Source organism: Botryllus schlosseri, chromosome 10, assembly GCF_051294905.1.
Source record: "Botryllus schlosseri isolate E-star chromosome 10, Bs_hap1, whole genome shotgun sequence".
In the NCBI taxonomy this organism is placed as follows: Eukaryota; Metazoa; Chordata; class Ascidiacea; order Stolidobranchia; family Styelidae; genus Botryllus; species Botryllus schlosseri.
The window spans coordinates 15,309,336-15,330,060 of NC_137245.1; the positions used below are offsets into that span (position 1 = coordinate 15,309,336).

General features: G+C 40.7%; 1 protein-coding gene across 2 annotated transcripts in view; it reads left to right on the forward strand.

Moving 5' to 3' along the window:
* Nucleotides 1-6,324: 6,324 nt before the first annotated feature.
* Nucleotides 6,325-20,725, forward strand: part of LOC145448042 (peroxidasin-like) — a 49,677-nt gene continuing 35,276 nt past the window's right edge. The window contains exons 1-5 of one of the 2 annotated variants that reach the window (XM_080326353.1): nt 6,325-6,763; nt 15,072-15,143; nt 18,986-19,057; nt 19,149-19,220; nt 19,837-19,908. In XM_080326353.1, the coding sequence (XP_080182479.1) occupies nt 6,558-6,763; nt 15,072-15,143; nt 18,986-19,057; nt 19,149-19,220; nt 19,837-19,908 (494 nt within the window). In that variant the 5' untranslated portion in view covers nt 6,325-6,557. The remainder of the gene's footprint in view (nt 6,764-15,071; nt 15,144-18,985; nt 19,058-19,148; nt 19,221-19,836; nt 19,909-20,725) is intronic. The other variant, XM_080326355.1, reaches the window with a different exon arrangement.

Below are 20,725 nucleotides of genomic sequence, written 5' to 3' on the forward strand. Positions count from 1 at the left end.
GATTCAGCAGTTGTCGGAATTGCTAGAAAACGTGGTTGATTATAATTATATGTGGTGAGAATTAAGAAGTATTCTCTAGCTTTTTGTTGCACACCGAGGTGCGATGGCTTTTTAAGGGGAAGTGCATTACGCGATTTTACAACAGTAGTTGAGTTTTTACATAACTGCAACCATGGTCTTCAGCATGACGTTCCTGTTGCGAGAGATGATAGCGTTACTTGTACGACATTTTCTTATAACATAATGACTTAAATTTATTCGTTCATGGTAGGTAATGAGATAAATTTGATCAAGGTGGAGGCACTGTCTGTATTTAGTATTGAGTCCGTGATGTATTTCCTAACTTTAGCGAAACGTCCCACTCGCATATGTGATGGGGTCGTGAAGCATATATCAATCATTTGGAAAAACCGCAAAATGACATTGTAGGTCGATTCTGGATATGTATGAATTACTGACTGCAGGGTTAGTCAATATTTTCTGAGCATGACGCTAATAGCTAATTACAATGTAGAACAATTTTGAGCTCAAACTAAAGTTCAATATATCTTATCAATCGTTGTGGATACAGAAATAAATCAAAGATAAATAGTAATACCCCCCTCCGAATTCTGGAGTCGGGCTGAATTATTGCTCATTGCCTTTTCCAATTGATATTTGGTAGAGCGTGCTTTCAGCGCCGTGACAAATCCTCCGACTCATCAGCAACCGACTTGATATAGTGGGAGGTAGGATTTGACATTGTTCCTGTCCCACTTGAAACCAAATATTCCTAGGATGATGACTACGGCGATTTTCTTTTGACATGTCGAAAAAGTCAAAATAAGGTCAAAATTGTAGCGTTAGGTCAAAAAACATCAAAATTCTTTGTGAAGTTAAAAAAAAACTTTTTTGCAACCTGCATTTCGTTTGTATCATAGATTTTGCACAGTCGGTGAACTTATCATTTGACATTTTACAGCTTGTAACCTACTTCATAGGCAGGGTTGCCATCGACATGGACCCAAAAATAAGGACAGTTGAAAAATTAGATTAGCATGAAAAATCGTTTTTGTACATACTTTGTATTTATAAAAGTCGTGGCATATCACATTCCATACTTTTCGCCAGAAACAATCTGCCTCAGCAACTCCTTGTTATTAGAAAGTGCTTCATGGATCTCACGAGAGCTCAGGTCTAGGTTTGCCTTTACTCAGGGCCGAAACAGAACTTCGTCATCCCCTCCCCCCCCCCCCCTCGCAAAAATGTTGGTCTTGCCCCTCTCCCCATAGGCCGATAAACGCCGTACACCAAGTTTTGACGAAATTATTTTTGAGCGTATGGAGCAAAAACTCCAGTAACAATGCTTGTAGTCTTGGTCCTGGCCGAAGAAAACTTATTTGCGATGTTGGAGTCGGGGAATATTGCTTTGAACAATTGCGATGTGCAATCGTTGGTGAGGAACGATTGCTGGTGTTTGACGGTATGGAATGCCCAGGTACCCTCTGCAGCAGCTGCCATGTAGTCTGTGGTCGTCGTTGGTGCTGATCGACTTGTGGAAAAATTATTCATCGACTGGCTCAAATTAATCATCATGACACACTTCTGGTGTTTTGTGCATCAATGTGAGTTGAAATAGCGGTCTTTTCTATGGCCTCTGGGTTAATGTCACAATTGTAGATATTGCAATGTGCCAAACACTCGCCCTTCAAGCTTCGTTAGATAGGCTACCTTTGAATTCTTCCTCATATTCGTAACGAAAAACGTTTTTACGCCTATTCATTTAAACAAGTCAGATTGAGCCTTATTAGTAGCTAAGACTAGATGCGCAAATGAAATATAAATTTAGAATGATTTATCAATGATTTATAGCTTTACTACTTTTTAACCAATGTGTCGACTGCACTGCGCCTTTTTTCACTTCGCAATAAATTCTGCCGACCCCACAGCTTGGGCATATTCTGCTGTAGACCAAACACTAGGAACCTGGTACTGCTAAAATGATGTCCACTGCGGTAGCTTGGTACAGACGAAACTGCTATACCACGCACTCACATGCCCTAGCTATCTCACTACTCAAAAGTCAAATCTTGTGGTGTGTACGTCACGAGAGTTCCTTCATTTATGATGTCATAAAATCTCGACAAAAGAGCATAATTTTAGAATATTATACAACACAGATACCAGAGGAAAACGATCGAAGTTCTGTAGTGGTTGAAAATAAGACAAAATAAGGACGCAAGTCGAAAATAAGGACATTTCTTAGAAATAAGGACGGTTGAGTTTTCTAAGACGTGGCCCTTCAAAATAAGGACAAATCTTAGAAATAAGGACGGTATGGCAACCCTGTTTATAGGCCTAGCGTTGTAGACGGCCCATTGTCTGCCATTGTTGGGATGACTCGAGTCATGACTTGACTCGAGTCAGACTCGAGTCACCTTTTTCGTATGACTTGACTTGACTCGAGTCACTTTGCTGAAATGACTTGACTTGACTTGACTCGGCGTATCAGAAATGTGGATTGACTCGTGACTCGGAGCAAAATTCACGAGTCAATTTCAAGTCATCAAGTAATCGATGTCGATAAAAATCACTGCATCTTCCAAATGTTCGGATTGTTAGCGAAACGCGTCACCTCCAAAAATCGAGTGACTTGACCTGACTCGAGTCACTTTCGAAAATCGATTGACTTGACTTGACTCGAGTCAAAATGTGCAATGACTCGAAATGACTCGTGACTCGAAGGTAGTGACTTGATCCCAACACTGTTGTCTGCTCATTGTAAATCATAAACATTCAAATGAAACAAATAGGTTGACATGGTGTTATGTTCAACGCACCGAAATGTCCCAACTGAAGCAAGACTGCGTGGGCATTGCATGGTTCTTATATCAAGAAACGCATGATGAAAAATTGTGATGTAGACAAAATTGCCAGAATGAAGCAACACGGTTTGTCACCAGCAGTGTACGCCCAACTTCAGTGTTGTCATCCTACAACTGTTGCTGTTGAACATTCTTTCTCCATTCTTGGCAAGCTACTTAGTAAGGACAGACACTTTCTACCCGAAAATGTAGTAAAGTATCTTTCGTTGTACTACAATTTTTTTTAAATTATTTCTACCATTATGCGTGATGTAACTACTGGAATTCTTCATAGGGCCAGATTTCGTTGAAACAAAGTTTTTTTCATGTAAAAATTTGTCCGTTTTTGAGGCAAAAAAGTTTTTTTTTCAGGTCAAACTACTTCGTAGGGACAGACAGTTCCAACCAGAAATGACGGTAAGTAGTACAATTCCAACATTATATGGGAAAACACCTAATTTGCATACGTTAGGTCAAATTTGGTCAAAATTAAGATTTGTAAGGTCTAAAAATGTCAAAATTGTGATTTTTTAGGTCAAAATATTCCGTTTTTAGGTGAAAAACCGCCCTAATGATGACAAAACACCAGTCTCATCCACATCATTAAATAGTAGTAGTAGTAGTAGCAGCAGTAAATGCAGGATAACGTTCGTTTCACTATTTAGGCGCGGTGGGGGTGCTGATACTCCGTTCCTTGCCAGGGGCGCTAGCTAAAAACAGTTTGGGAAACACTGATCTACAGTACACATTCAAATTCGTTTGAAAGTCGCATCATGATGTAAAACAATTCCAGATTTCATGGCGAAATGCATGACTGCCTTATGTAAGCGATTTAGTTTAACAACATCTGTAGCTGAGTTTGGCATTATCAAAAACGCGGAAAGTCAACTGGCTTCCCTTCCATACTTACTAATGTAGACAGGAGCTACAGCCGTCAATAGCCAGTGATAATATTAAGTTTAAGGTGATAGAAGGACCAACCAAAAACAGCAGTGCTTTAAATGCAGAGGTTGTCAAAAACGCGGAAAGTCGACTGGCTTCCCTTCCATACTTACTAATGTAGACAGCAGCTATAGCAGTCAATAGCCAGTAATAATATTAGGTTTTACGTGACAGAAGGACCAACCCAAAACAGCAGTGCTTTAGATGCAGAGGTTGTCAAAGTAGTTGTCATTGGTATACTCCATAAGAAGTAACGCCGAAGATATCTGCTCAATTACAGCCAGAAATAAAACTATTTCCAAGATATATCGAACTACTTTAAGTGGAGGTGGAAAGTGAAGATTTTAAAAGTATTCAAGACAGTAGCTTCGAAAAGTAGATTGGGTCGAGACTTCGCATAATTCTAGTAAGCCTAGTCTACCGAAGGTGGCTGCTTTCGAAATTACAGCTTGCTTCTTCACGTGTAACACAAAATGACTAATGTCACTGTAAATTGGTGTACACTTCGAAAATGTATATACAGAAGCTATTGCACCAGGTCGTTATGACAATTTCACTCGTAAACGTGACGGATACACACATCAAAACTAGCCTACTTCCTACTACAAAATCTAACGTTCAAAACGTAAGTAGATTTGCCTGAAAAATTCCAAGTGGGAGTGGAAATAGTCAAAAACATGACCACTTGAGTAAGGGGTGCATGTAGGAAAACTACTTAGAGTACTTCGTTAGTGGTGACGATAAGCGCAGGCCGCCGGTGCGGCCCTGGTTCGATTCCGCTTCGGACGTTATTCTGGGCTCCTCTTTCCCCGCGTCGCTGTTTTTACGGCGACAAAAAAGCCCAGAAAAAGACCCGATGAAAGAGCGCAGGTAGAAGGAATGGAAATAACTTCAACGAGCCGCGGAATAAAGAAGAAAGAACTGTGACATTCAAGTTCAAGGTCAAGTTTATTCATAAAATTTCATCACTTCAAAACATCACAAGACTACAATGCAATGAAAGATACGAAGATGCCGAAAAGACTAGAAGGTATTTGAGATCAGATACCCACCTGGGCCTAGGCGATGTAAAGAGGAGGCATTGAATGAAAGTAAAAGATGATAATATAAAATGACAAGCGTTAAAATCAGGTGGGAAGTGATGCAAGGCGAGATCGATATGTCAGGTCGTGGTCCGGTAAATGCAGAGGGCTGACTAGTATTCATTCAGTAGAAATTGCTTGTATTTCGACTTGAATGTGAACAGCTGGACATGCTCGAGGACTGTCGGATAGCCGGCGAGATACTGTTCCACACTTCAGGTCCGACATATTTGATGGAGCAATGATCTTTTTGTCAACGATCCAATAGTTGGACGACGTGGACGCACGTGTGTCGTACTTATGCACTTTTGATACCGTGGTAAAGAAGTCATTGAAGTTCTCGGGGCAGTGGCCGCAGAGGAACTGACATTAGTATCAGTATCAGTTCATTAATAATTTCATCGTTTCAAAACATCACAAAACTGCGATACAATGAAAAGATAGGAAGGTTTCGAAACGACTTGTAGTAGTCTTTGATATCAGACACCCACCTTGGCCTAGGCGAAGTAGAGAAGAGGCATGCATACACTGAATGAAAAGTAAAGCAGAGAATATAAAACGCAAGCGACAAAATGATGTGGCCTGTGGTGCACACTATAGGTCGAGGTGGATGCCAACTGCGACCGCTACTGGTATCGTATCGCTATCGGTATCCGTCTATCTGTTCATTACATCGCATTGTGTCTCATCGCATTGTACATTGTGTGTTTCTTGTCTAAATAAAAAATATAATCTAACGATTGTTACGATTACTACCTCTGTATAATTTCTCGAACAGCAGATGAAAATTGTCAGAATCGACGAAAAATTCTTTTATGGGATTATTTTACTGTTTTTGCCACCAGTTCACACAAGTTGAGTATTGCAACCTTGTGACGTTTTTTAAATGATGAAATTGCTGAACCAGCAATGGTTGTGCTTAGAGAATCACAAATTTACCAAGGTATTTTCTTGCCTAGAATTTTCTTTACGGAATCCGGTAGGTGGTAGCGCTGAGTCTTTCAGAACTCATCCACACATGCTAGTCAGTATCGTGTCGTTATCTACGTTCCCTGTATTCAGCATGATAATTTCATTCTTACTTATAAAATAGAAGACAGGAAATCAGTCGACGAAGTCGCCGCAGTGTGTGTCAGCGGCTTTCGCGGTAGACAAAGCCCGTCGAGACTTGGCCGTAAAACTTTCTTCTTACTGTCTCGGTTTCAGTGAGTCATACTTTAAGTGTGATTAGATATATAAGTTATTCACTTTAGATATCAGGTATTTGTCATTTATTGACAGGGTATCGTTTACGACGCCTCTGGCCGATTTCAGGCGACAAGGTGGCATACAAGCGCTAGAAATGATTAGACATTTTTATTGATACGTACATGAACCATGTTTCACACAAATATTTGCTTTACTTAGCTGCGATAGTCAGGTTACTAACAATGGAATCGTGCTGGCATGCGTTAACCGGATAGTCTTGAGATAAGACGCGAGGGCACGTGCTGGATACAATGTATCGTTGCTTAGCTTGGAAATAATGATCGGTTTGGAGAGCGTCATTTCGCTAATTTTGCCAATGCCTTTATCAGAGTAATCAGCGATAGCTCAAGGGTATGAAAAAAGTCTGAAAAATTTGAACCATACTCAAAGTGTCAGGTCGAACTTACTGACCTTTGGCGGAATTATACCTGCTGGAACGAACATGGGGCCGTTTCGTCGGACATTGCTCATGCTGTTTTGCACCTCGGTGATTACGTGCGCCGTTTCCGGGCAAAGGCTCAGCGCACGGAGGCGCATTCGACACCACTGCCCGACCAAGTGTTTGTGCTTAACTGCAGCGTCTACAGTTAGATGCATGCATGAACAATTGGTCAGAATTCCCCGGATACCGCGGGACACGCTGATATTGTAAGTAATGCATGTTTCATCCTCGTCCTGTGGTGATCAATGTGAAATGCAGGAATAAATGTTAGAATCACTACAAGGCGATAGCCGTCTCTTGAAGTGAACACTACCCACATAATTCACGTGGTAGTCGTAGAATCATTAGAAGCAGAATGTTTCCAAGACTATGAAAAAACACTATCACATGAAATGTAACTGCTCTTTTCAATGTATGCTTCTATCACCTCGGTGATAATGCTCTTAATGTATATGAACGGGATAATCATATATATGTATACGAATCTATATGAATCGCACAAAAGGGTTTTGAGTGAAAACTACAGGCTCGTATAGAACACCCTGCCCTTGTATTTCACTAGCTACTGTTATGAATTCGGAGGTGTCACTTATTTTACGCCCTCTGCGACTATCCTTGAACAAACTTTGGTAGGTTGGAATAGGAATTCCACCAATTATATTGAACGCTCCAAATCGCCCGTGCCAAATTAAACAATGAGAAGATAGTCAGATAAATGAGGTACTTGCCTTATGGTGACCTTTCGGAAATTTGATATACCCATCCTAAATAATGTGGTGGTTGCGATGTGTCTGTATTCTTGTCTTATCAACAAAACATGACAAGTCTCTGTTATGACCCAAAACGCCGGCGGTATCTGTCGGCTTTACTTGTGGGAAACCTACACTTGTCGATCAACCTGTAGATTGATTCCCGTCAAGAAAACACTTCTGTTGAAGTTCGAATGCAATCCAGAAACAATTTCGAGAACATGAACACCGCATCGTAATGACTTGATCACGAAAGTGGATCTTCTTCAGGAAACATCAAAGTCGAATTACAATTGTTGACTAAACTACAGACAGGAAACCTCAATACGAAATTGAGTAATAACGCCGAACAAAGTCTGTTGATTTCACGGGATCTTGATGTGCTACACTTGGCATCAATGCAGGATTACAGGAACAACATTGTGATTGGCACTTATCTCTTGTGTTTGGATTTGATGACTTTATTTCCGAAGATGTGTTAAATTGTCTTATGGAAATTTCTGTACGAAAACAATAAACTACAACTATAGTAACCAAGAATCGCTGTGGTATTCACGAAAGGTAGATTAGTTCGTAAATCTGGTTAATGTTCCTACCGGACACTCTAACGGTCTGTTCGGGAACATATTCTATATGCGTGAAAAGCATACCTATGTCTACATCATATAACATGTATTAAAGTTGCCGGCACAGAGCACAAGCACACGTACACGTCCCATAGTTTACAAGGTACACTGTGTAAATATATATCTACTATAGCCATATGTCACTCGACCGAAGTGGGACAAGTTCACTGACATTTGCCGCATGAATATTGACGGTTATGAGTGAATTTTGACTCACCGGAGTTCCATCAATTCATTCGGTAGTTGATAGTTTTTCAACAATCTTGAAGGTGTCTGTGCTGGCTTTTGGTCACAAAGAATTAGGGACACGTTGTAAACCATGAATATTCGTCGGAATAGCCTCTCTTATTTCGCATAGTCTTCCCGCTCTGCTATCAAAGTGGTATAAAATTCTCGTCTCGATATCCATGCAATGCTACTTGCGTTGTTTGATTTGACTACGGGTACCCACTTATGACGTGGTTCAGATTCTTTCGAGAATCAAATCTTACCCTCTTGAGAGTCTCAAAATACCAAACGATTAATCAACAGGTTGGGCGTAATCGGCGAATTCCGTCAGCGGACTAGCCATTCACATAATTCTTGGAACACACAAGACACAATACCAGCGACGACAGCCGCCACCATTCCAAGCAGTCTTCGCAGAATTGAATTTGTTACCGTGGTGACGTAATCATTCATTACTAGACCGGTTGGGAAAATCAGCTGATCCGTCCTGCGCAGGCGAACTCACTCGGCCGTAGCTTACTTTGACTTGGGACTCTCATAACATTCGTACTTGATGGGGTTGGTGTTAAGTTACAACCGGAAGGCAAACAACAACAACATTATGACAAACCGCGATGATTTATTTGTCTGGTTAATTGATCGTGGGTGTGAACGAATCTTACGCATTGATGAGTGAGATTGAGTGACCTGTTGGTCAATTATGACCCAGAGATGGTAATTCACGCCTTGTTTTATAATGCATGTGGCACCATCTCACGAGGGTGGATGGGAGTCAGCATATTCGAGAAAGCTGATCCTCGATTGAAATCTCCTCCTCAACAGAGACTCGCATTGGGCCGCATCGTATTATTTCACCATGATTTTGTAGATATTGCTGGACCGTTAAATGCACGGCACTCCACCGCACATAACCGCCAACCGTAACTTATCACTGCGCAATTCCAGAGTAGTTTGGATTAGGTCAATTTTCCTGGAAAACGGCTTGCATGCTGCCTAATTATACCTTAATTCACTTACGTAACATGAACTGCATAACTAAAAACAAGGATTTGAGATCTTGCGCAATTTTGAACGCATCGCGTGCTACATCCGACGGTGTTGCTCTTGATTATCGCCAATTCGTTATCAATTTTGCTGACAGCTATACAATTTAAAGAATACTGAGTGCTCCTTCACCAAGAACAAAGAAATGCGGGCCAGAACCGATAAGTCACGTCACTAAGTTGATATTTCTAACGCGAAGAATTCGCGCACAAACAAAGCACCGACTAGAGAGAATGTTATGTTGTTTCAAAATTACTGGGCGGTGTGTCGTAGGTATCATCTGTAAGCAACTGGAAAATACTGGTCATGAATGAGTCATGGTTGTCGTTCAAACACATATATATTCCCAATGGTAGATAATAGGGATGGTGTGAACGCGAGGTTCACGTTCGCGTTCTGTGCGTGAACCTGGGAAATTTAGAGGTTCGCGTTCACAACAGAACCTTGGTAGGTTCTGCACTGTGAACCTTTTTCATATATAACAATTTTCACTTCATTATAACATCGTTGGTTCAAATTTATTGCATTTCAACTGCAGGCCACTCCATGCATGGCGCTGGCAGCATAAAATAATCAACACTAAACGAGCATGCATCTTGACAATCTCAAAAGTTTCACTTGCTTTGTTGCAAAAGTTTGCTAGAAAGATCCAGCTTTCCGTTTGTAAATATCAGGGATATATAGAACTCCGGGATGGCTGACTCCTTCGATTGCGTCATCACGGTCATACACAAGTAGGGTCATTTTTGCGCACTCACTTCAGATAGGATTGTTGACAGCGCTTTGTCTGTTTATACACTTGGAGACTTGGAATTACCTTTCTGGTTTGTGATTGCTGGTGGATGCGTATGATATCAATATTTATAATTGTTTATAAAGCTAGAGGACACATGTGATGTTCAGGTAGTTGATTTTTAGCAGTATTGGTTACCGGTATGTAGCTTCAGCTGCAGGTTATTACCGGCACTACCGGTATGCCGGTACCGTACGATATATCGCTGGTATTCGGAATATCTCCGCTTATCGAGTATGTTTTGCTACATTGATAAGCGTAAGTGTATATCAGGATGTAGCAGAATGTTGAGAATTACATTTCAGGAAGATTTTAGTATTGATTACGTTATGCATTGATGACTGATCTGATGCTATAGAACTGCATAATAAACTAAGTCCTAGGCTGTACTGTACAGTGTACAGTACAGTGACTGCTGCCAGTTTAGAGTGACTTCGTCTGTTAGGATTTTATGTGATATGTTAATTGATAATTATAGTTTGTCCGTGCTACTTTCCTATTTGTAGGTAACATGATGCAGAACAAAGGAAAGAAAGGAGTATCGAACGAGCCTAACGGTTCTATACCCATGGTTTGCCATAAGACAGTTATATAGTTGTATAGCGTGAAATGACCAAAAATTGCAGCCTCTAAGTAACAGTATGGAAGTTGCATTTCAGTCAGACAGTCAGGATGATTTTTAGACTTTTACGTAAAATACAAACCCTTGGAGCATGGTAGTGCTACAATACAGAACATGGTAGTTAGAAGTTAACATAATTGTATAACAGTCCAGGCACCATTTAAATTCAATCTGTCTTTACAGATACGGAACCGATAGGCTACTAGTGACACATAAATATGTTTGTTAATGACTGGCAATCAAATGCCACTATACTGGAAAGATACCTCCGTTGCAGTGAACTGTAAAGAATGACGGACACAAAATATAGCATTTGCTGGCCACTGAAACTTTTGAAGATACAAAACAGGACTATTCATCACATCAATCGACTTGATGTCGGCCACTCCCTCATGATGGATAAGTTAACTGTATCGTCAGGATGAGGCAATTGGGAAAAGCTGTGATAAAAACTCTGGAAACTGCATCAAAGTTTAAAAGGTTTTGTCAAACCCTTGCAACACAGCCAGGACCTCTCCTCAGCATGCATGGGTAAGTTTGTCTGATTCTGGTGAGCTTTATCAAATGAAGGATTGAAATCCATCTAAATATACTGTTGTCTGTGTGTTGAGCGAATCAACTGTTTATGGCTTGAGGTAGGCTACTATGCTACAGTAAAGATCATCCTGCCATTTTATCAACTGTGCATTTTGTCGACATTATACTCAATAGCTGGAATATTATGGCAGTTAAATCAGCGGTTGTCACTTCTCAACCTTTTTGATCTTGCACACCTTGCAACTTAAATTGCATATAGGACTAATGTATGCAAATAAAAACTATATATTTGGAACAACATTTAATGTCTTTTGATATAATATGTGGTGCTAATGAAGTTTCTGCAAGGGTTCTGCCACCAACTTCTGTTTGATTGCTTTTGAAAGAAATACCGGCAGCTTATCAGTTTTCTAGTTCCTCTGTTCCACTGCTGAAGATCGCTAAATTGTACAGTCCAAATTTAAATATCTTTTTGTGATAGTCTTGTAGCTTTTCCGTATAACTGTTGCTAAAAGAGGTGTAGGATATTTCGTTCCGTACACTTGCAGCGTTGTGACGGACATCAAGACCAAAGTAGACTATGAGCTCTATATTATGACACCATGCAGAAAAATCCGATTCAATCTGAAATTTGATGTTCCTTTCTCTAATGGACTTCATGCTCTTGGAATAGGAAAAATCTAACATATTTGGCGGTTGAGAACCACTGGGTTGAATCGATTCTGGGGATCCCCAGATCAATCTATTCTTAATGATTGGGTTTATGGTTGATTTGTATCACTAGTTTATTAATTTTTGTTGCAGAATTCTGAAACGAAATGCGACGTTCCATCCTGTACATCACATCATCAGTGGATATCCTGCTATACTATACTTGCGTTATCATCTGTAAATTTGGGTCTTGTGTCTCAGCAGCAACGCTTTAAATATCTATTCAGTCCATTGAATCAGCTATCATCCTATCCGAAACTCTTCAAGAGAGAGAGAGATTATATTCTTTTTCGCCTGTACCGTCGAGAAGCTATATACGACCGTAAGGTCACCTAGTCTGCTACCCCCCCCCCCCGTTTCTTTTTCTCCTCCGGATACCAGTTTTCGGGTCTTTGGTATGACCCGGCCTGGAATCGGACCTACGACCTACCGATCGAGAAGCCGACGCATCGCCATTACACATAATTTCAAATACTTGTGAATTGGTATCGAACCCCTCAGAAGCTTGATTCGGGATGTACTGCACAGCCAATGACGATTAAGCTCAGGAATGTCTATCGATGAAAAAGTGGAGGAATATTTGGCGTGTTGTAGTATTCGAAAGAGCCCTTACAATTCAAAAAGTCCCGGTCATCATATAGGCCTATTTACTCTTCCCTGATTGACTTATATTACTTCTCCCAAATACTTTTCAAAAATATCATTCGCGCTGAAAAAGTTTGGAAAACAATGTATTGAACGTTTAGAAAATGCTGATTTTCTTCGTTATCCACCTTTCTATGTATTACATCTGGGTAAATTTAGGCTAATTTGAAGTATACAACTGTATTCATGATTTATTTACTGAATGAAATTAATGATATTCAACGTTGTAAGAGTTTGCTTATTTGTCTGTATAGCATAAAGATTGAGGTATGGGAAGACCCATGTTTCCTAGAATGTCTTGCTTACTCACCAGGAAGGCGGCAAAAGGTGAAGGAACCTGAATGTATAAACACCTACATCGCTAACTTGCGAAAAATGTGAAGATTTCGAGATAGATTGCAGCTTGATATATAGCCCTACTTATGTATAGGTCAAAAAGAAGTCAGCCATCCCGGAGTTCTATATATCCCTGGTAAATATATAGTGACTCTCTGCTGCGAGCTTGACCCGCAATCACAAAACATCACGAGCGAAATAAGCTATGTAGTCATTGAATGATGCTTATTCGACCAATCAATGAGATTGATATCGTTTTCTGATGTAAAAAATCTAGCAGGCGCACGGGGTCAATCTTGACTTCATGTTTACGATATCATTAAAACCAAATCGGTGCAATTGAGGTGTTGGCTATACTGCTGTATATTTTGTTATTGGGGTAATATCAGTAGCAAGCATAGATACCCGATTCACACCATGATCAAAATCAATGTAGCAATACTCGGATGCCGAATACATTTTCCGGTCTATCATACGAAAAAGGTGATTTAAGTCTGATTTGAGTCAAGTCATGACTCGAGCCATCCCAACACTGCTACAAGGCTATATCTGCATCTTCCTTGCCCGGCGGCATATCCACATAATGTAATCATGGTATGCATATGCGCAGATCGTGTGTATGTATATCATGATTCGGTGTATATGCTGCAAAAACATCAAAGACAAAAATACACCTACCTTTCCTTATATTCCCTGGTAAGTCCTCGTCGAAATTGTTGGCAAAGGCGGAAGATATTGATTTTATGGGATTATTATATCATTTAATTGCCCCAGTTGATATATTTGGCGACGTTTAAAACGTCAATATATACTTCAGCATTGTGACGCTATGTTGCCCGAGTCGTCACTAGGTATCGTGTGCATTAATATAGGCTATCATTTCATTGAAGGATAGGGTTGGAATTAGCAATATGACGTCACGTGACGTCACGAGGTTCACGTTCGTGTTCACACAGAACCTTTCAAAAAGGTTCGCGTTCACACGAACCTGAACCTTTCAGAGGTTCACACCATCCCTAGTAGATAACTTTCACACAGATCGCTCGGAAATATATGAGTTAAATCATCGCATAAGGTATTAGTTTCTCCGTTACAATCACACGAGAATACACCGTGTGAATAGGAGGGCTAGCCTTTCCGAATCGCACGTATAAAGGCTTGCATTACAAGAGCATATACATCTCAATCATAATCGAACTATTATTATAAAAAATATTGTTTTTACGTATCAAATTAATGGCTAATGGCTCGCATTCAATAACGATTTTAATGAGGGGTAAGATCGGAAGGGTGATTATGACATTATTATTATGTCATTATATCATCACATAACGATGTGCTGCTATGCCTTGCAAAGATAACGATGGTATTACTGTTCTTATTGCTCGATTCCACTAATTCTTCGTGGTGTAACCCACAAAACTTCGTACGCGTGATTGAATGGTGGTTCAAAAAATCAACAACTGTCAAAAACATATCAATCCATTCGAAAGGTCTATTTTACATATTATATAATGAGCTCCAATTGTCATTTCTTGTCTTGAAATTGTAATATAATAGACGCATGGGAAGGCAGGTCTAAATATTAAGTATCACATCTCTAAGGTCTTGAAAATATCGAATTGCAGGTAATCTCCATTTGCTGACTATATTATTCAAAATATGTGTGCTAAACAAGCTTCGGAGATGTCCTGTTTGCTATTAGTGATGTGTGACAATTCACAGCTTGCACTTTATTCTGTAGCAAGTGGACGAAGTGGTGTCAGCGTTATTTATTACGCACCCGTGTTAACGGACACGGTGACAAGTCATATTTAGGTCTAGCAAGGGATGTGGTGCGAGCCCCGAAAGGTTCGAATTTGTTTGCGCTCGAACCTTACAAAAGCCTCGTTGTGGAGCACAATTTGACAAGATAAAAGTATGAAATCGTTTTAAAACTGTGGAGAATTCGCGGTAATATAATTAATGAGAAGCACGCAAATACAACTAATTTCGACGCTTCGTTGTTTTCCCCGCTGGTTGCAACCACGCCTGCGAACTGCAAGTGCGTGTGAGCTGAGCTCGGAGCAGATGTACGCACGAACAGGAAGTAGGGACCTCATGTACTATGATTGTGCAGTACATATTCTCTACGTTTTTGCGTCAACATCAATATCTAAGTGATTGATTGAATGTGAATAGCTCATCCTGTCCCGTCTGAGCACTTGTTTTTATGTTTCGTAGGGACATTCGATTCAATAACATTCGCGAGATTCGTGCCAACGATTTCAGAGGACTTTCAAGATTGCACTCACTGTAAGTATCATTTATTCCTGATATCACATATTTGAGAAACCATTCGATATTGTGAAATCTGTGGAATAATGCGAGGGAGCTTAGTACACGATCTCTTGCTTTTTAAAGAGTAAGGTTAGGAATATATGACCACATGATCGTTGCGCGAATATTGGATGTTCTTTTAAATAGGCCTTTTGCGACGACGTTTAATGAGGTAAGGTAAAGCATTTTACGATAGACAGGGTGGAAGAGAGTTTATCATACATTCTTAGCATTGATAATGATTTACTGCCGCAATCAAGCCTTGTCAGCAGTTTTATGGTAATCCAGGGTCTACGTTATAAATGACTGAAGGCCCCGGGTATCCATTGCGATTTGCTGAGGTATTGACAAAACATTGCGTGGGGCGTAATTCGTGGCACAGCTGCAAGTGTGGTTGGTGCGAATACTTTGAAGTTACTTTGAAAACCGATGTGTAAACCGGGTTAACACCAAAGTGCGTTATGAGGATTACGAGAAAGTTACAAAATATGGCAATTTTCTTTTCTTCACATACTACAAAAAAAGTTCTTATGTATTGATAGGATATCCTTTGCTACCGAACTGCGCATGTGCAATGTGCATTGTGCATATTAGTCTAGCGGTCTCATTCGTGATTGTCTGATTGATAACAAAGCACTGGTAAATTTTAACTGCACTCACAACATCAAGCTCAACCGCAAAACACATGTTAAGCCTAATCCGCTTCAGCCTATGAGCGACATAAGAAAAGCCTGCAATATACACACTGCCGCGTGTCTCTCCTTTTCGTTCGATGCAACCGCCGCCGCCGTTGCGCGATTCACGTGTATTTGACGCACGTGCGTCATGTGGGCTGACACGCGCTTTCGCAAGCGAAGCGCACATTGTACCGTAAAGCATGATCCATATGCCCGACAAATGCAGTAGTTGAGCCGATGGGCGCACGCTTCATACATTCGCCAGCATTGACTCTGATAAAGCAACCCCATTCTGTACAGTTACAATTGTATGAGTATATGGCTCCAGAGGTGGGTACTTTTCCGATTACTCAAGTAGATATGCCTACTTGTACTATCTACTCAATTTGTTATCATGTTACAACGTCCACTCATGCTTAACAGTGTTTTAGGCAAAAGTTCTTTGTCTTTATATTTTGGATTTTTGTAAAGTCTAATGTGGTTCTGGGGTATGAACGAATCATGTTTATGCGTGAAATTGTCATTAAAACTGGGCGAAAGAGCCACTGTACATGTAATCACGGAAGAGGCCATATCCTATCAACTGCTAAAAGTATGAGACCCATCGACCAATATACTTTTGGGAACTAGTTTATTTAGTAACTCTCTGAGTGTAAATTGACGACGCTACTTCCACCTCTATTTGCGTACCAACACTGAATAATTTGACCGCCTCTGCATGGCTATCATTTCGAACTAGCACTTCCTCCGTGACACCATCGTATTGGTAACAGTTTGGATCTTCCTCAACGACAGTGTAATAACCTCATTCGGACGAGATTCATTATTAGCCAAAAATGTGCAAACTGAACAAATATACATTTGTACATACCCTGATTCTGATTGTGATATTTTGTCACTATCATGCCATCGCTAGTCCTTGCACCATTGCAAACATTGATACCGCGTAAACACTTTAGCAGTCGATAGTCGATACCATAACAATAAAATTCTGCGAATCAGAATGCTATGCATTCTTGCGAGATGTTTTGACAGAGTACCATGTACCTGAGTGGATTTGGCCCTTCGCTCGGATTTCATCGACAATACTTCGTTCTCACCAGAGCTGTTGTGTCTGCTGTGGTACCGCCGCCACTTACCGATATAGTTCAACGATCGGAAATTTACCGGCGTGAACATTGAAATGAATGAATAACGACTGCAAATAAATACTGGTTGGGTGGGGCGTGTGCACGAGAGAATTCCGAGGTAGTTTTTCAGTGGTAGTGTTCAAAAGCAGTGAATTTGTTCATAGCCTGGATTAGAAATCTTTCTCTATAGCAGTGGTTCCCAACCTTTTTTAGACACGGCCTCCTTTATGATAGTGAAAAATTTCGCGCCCTCCTTATCGTCATATCACAAAACCCAACCGGGATGCTAGCAACCTCAACAGATTGTTTGATGGCACGGAAGGTTATGAGTGTTGATGAGAAAATTAAAAATATGAAATTCGGTCTAAATATAGAGAAACACGCGTGAATTGGAGGTAAATCGCGCAGAGCGCGAAAAATTCTTTCAGTTGACCGCTTCTTCGCGCTCCCTCAGATGCTTTCACGCCCCCTGGTTGGGAACCACTGCTCTGTAGGGACATGTGAGAACTTCGTTTCGCTAGGTAAATAAATCACCCCCTACCTATGATGGTTTATTCGAGGAAATGCATGATTTAGTGTCAAACATGTCCCATCCAACTATAATGACAGCTACTTACGACGATTCAAATTTACGAAAGTCATTACCATTTATAATGAATACCACTCTAGCATCAGTCAATTCATGCAAATGATCATGTGATTGTCTGGAATCCAGACTGTTCTTTACACATGCGAGATTGAACGTTATTCTTGCTGTCCATGTATCTCTCATAGAATTTTGAGCAGGCCGTGTACTATTATTTAAGTCGTGTATATGTCCTGTTGACTCCTGTCTATACAATCGATAGCTAAGGTAATGAAAAAAGGCACGCATCAACCCGCATACTTATCAGTTACGTCGAGATATCAATTTTACAGTTCGCGAATCGTTGGCTTGAGCAGTATAGTAGTGCATCAAATGTTACGTTATTCGTAGACCATACGCCGGTTGTATTTGCAGACGAATCAAAATTATCGTCATGTGCTTCGAATATTGATCATGCTGGGCCAAAGTTTAGTGATAGGCAATACTAAAGTAGCAGAGCTTCCCTGCGCCTTCTGGACTACATCCGCCATACGAAAGATGAGCCACGTCCCAATACTACACAAGTTAGTTGAATACGACAGACATGCTTTAAAGACAACAAATACCGCAAGAAACGCACAATTCGGCGCCAGCAACCGTGAATCACATGATCTTTTGAAAGTATCGGAATGTGTATCGTTTTTCGCGTATTTATCAATGTCTGTTTTCAAGACACTCCGGATCCCGGTTTCCTTGCGCACGCCGCAAGTAAGTGTTTTAAACACTTGAGCCGTGGCCTTTAATGTAGAAAAACCGCAAGACATCTGTCTGTAAAACAGCAACGACATTGGTAACACTGCACTTGCAGAATTTCACGAATGTTTGCAAGATACACTACCGGTAAACCGATAGGTACGGCGATTCCGAACATCTTGATCAGACCAGTAGCGGTCATCACTTTACTCTGATTTCAATGGGAGCGCCATTTCAAGAACATCCATGGGTCATCGATATATCTTCAGCAAGGTTTCACACGGTTTCCATTTTCAGCGAAGCTCCAAAGTATCCCGCGTCGAGTGTATTTGATTCGTTGCTCCATCAAGCATAATGGACACTTGATCGCCATCTACCCTCATGAAAGTGCTCGTGGCACTGATCTTGAATACGTTATTTACCTCGAAGGTTTAGTTCGTGTCTCATGCTGCCGTAACTCAGACATATACTTGGGATTAATTCCCATAGTATAGGCGGCAGTGAGGTCGCTTTTCCCAGCGCGTTATTCGTATCTAACTATCTATATTAGTCTGCATCTATAGTTCAGACGTCTTCTCAGGGCTGTAATAATCGTAATTTAGATCAATCATGACTGCTTTTGATCTATTGAATTACATGCCCCATTCTCTAAAATCCATCGCTTAAATGTAATCCTCCTTGTTCTACCCGCAGGTTACTGAATAATAACCAGCTACGGCGTATTCCTGCCCGTGCGTTTTCAAATCTGCCATCGCTGAAGACATTGTAAGTGTGAATCTGTTAAAAGTAAAAGAAGTTGTATTTTGATACAGTCTCTTGTGAGCGAGTTTTTATGCTTTAATGTGTTACATTTCAGATCTCTATACAAAAATCGGATTAGTCATGTCCACGAAGATGCGTTTGTCGGTATAGAATCCCTGGAACAACTGTGAGTGTGCGCTTGTTTAGATTTCTCAAATGACGCTGTACCTGTGGTGGTTCACCTGAATACTAAAATATCTCACAACACCTCTTGCGGTCTGCTTCAAACTGCAGCCGGCGGGAAGTGTCAACGGCGAAACTATCATCCACTCCAAGGCGTAGGTGCCACCCTGAGTAGTCTGAGAAGTCTGGCAATTTCCTATGGTTAATAATGGTTATCATTATTAGCCGGTGCTCATTCGACACAGATTCTTGCTCGGACTTATTAAAATCGACAAACAGTGTCTGTGATATATTGATAGCCTGTAATGAGATTGTTTCACCTCGTCCTTGGTTGCAAATTTCCGACTACGTTCAATATCACGTGTATTGAGCATGCATTCGGCGTTGAAATCGGTGACAATCGGCTGCGACATTTGATTAGTGATTATAAGCACTGTGCATGTCAAATCGCTTTGACGGGCTGTCCCCGAACTTTGGAAGGCAATACAGCGTCTAAAATATGTTTGAAATGAGATCTCGGCTTGCCTCTTTCTCTTGGATAACCTTCGATGCGATTGGTGTTACTGTACAAGACACGCTGGACTTCCAGGTCAGGTTAACCCTTTAAAACAAACCCACAGGTACATCTACAACAATGATTTAACGTCACTGGATGCCTCAGTCTTTTCGCACCTTCCCAAACTTGACAGATTGTGAGTAGCGAAGATTAGAGTTTTTCATTCGTTCATTACAAGCACTGCATGGGTAATTTTGCCTTCGAGAGTGAGACACCGTGTGTAGAGGGCGTTTTGTATTTTTCAGTCGTCTTTTTAGTTTCGTGTCATGTAACAAGGAAATTCTCACACGCCATCGGCTCATGTAATTATCGCGCGTCACCTATGCTTGCAGGGGGACGTAGATGATTATATATCCTCGTAGGAAGATTTATGTCTTTCATCGATGTGATGATTGCGGCATAAATTTTCTAGTCTGAGTTGTATTAACCCTCCTCGAGTTATGGTATTATGGAAAATAACATTTACGGCATAATCCCATTTCGTAAATTTCACGGTGTCTTAAGGATGACTAAGAGACTTACGGCCATCAGCGGTTTTGATAGTAGCTCTAGTGCGTATATGCCAAGCCTGGATGATTAAATAAGCTAATGGCATTTCCAACAGATATAAGATCCGTATTTGCCGTAAGTTGCCTCGTTGAAGCACGTCTTGAGAGATTTTCTATCACGTTTGCTAGAAATCCGCATCAACTTGAAGAAAATTATTATCGATTTTCTGCACAAGATTACTGATTGATTATTATCACTTTCCACCCGGGTGAACTATACTTGATACATTGTGAACTCTTGAAATTGCTCATTTGTACGTTCCTGCCAGTTACTAGGATTGACAGCGTTCAAAAAGACATGGTGGCTAATGTTCTATCGGGTCACATCGAGAATTCACGAGATTTAATCACTTAGCTTGAGATGTTAGGCACTGCGTTTTGGCAGTTTCGTTCGCCACCACATTA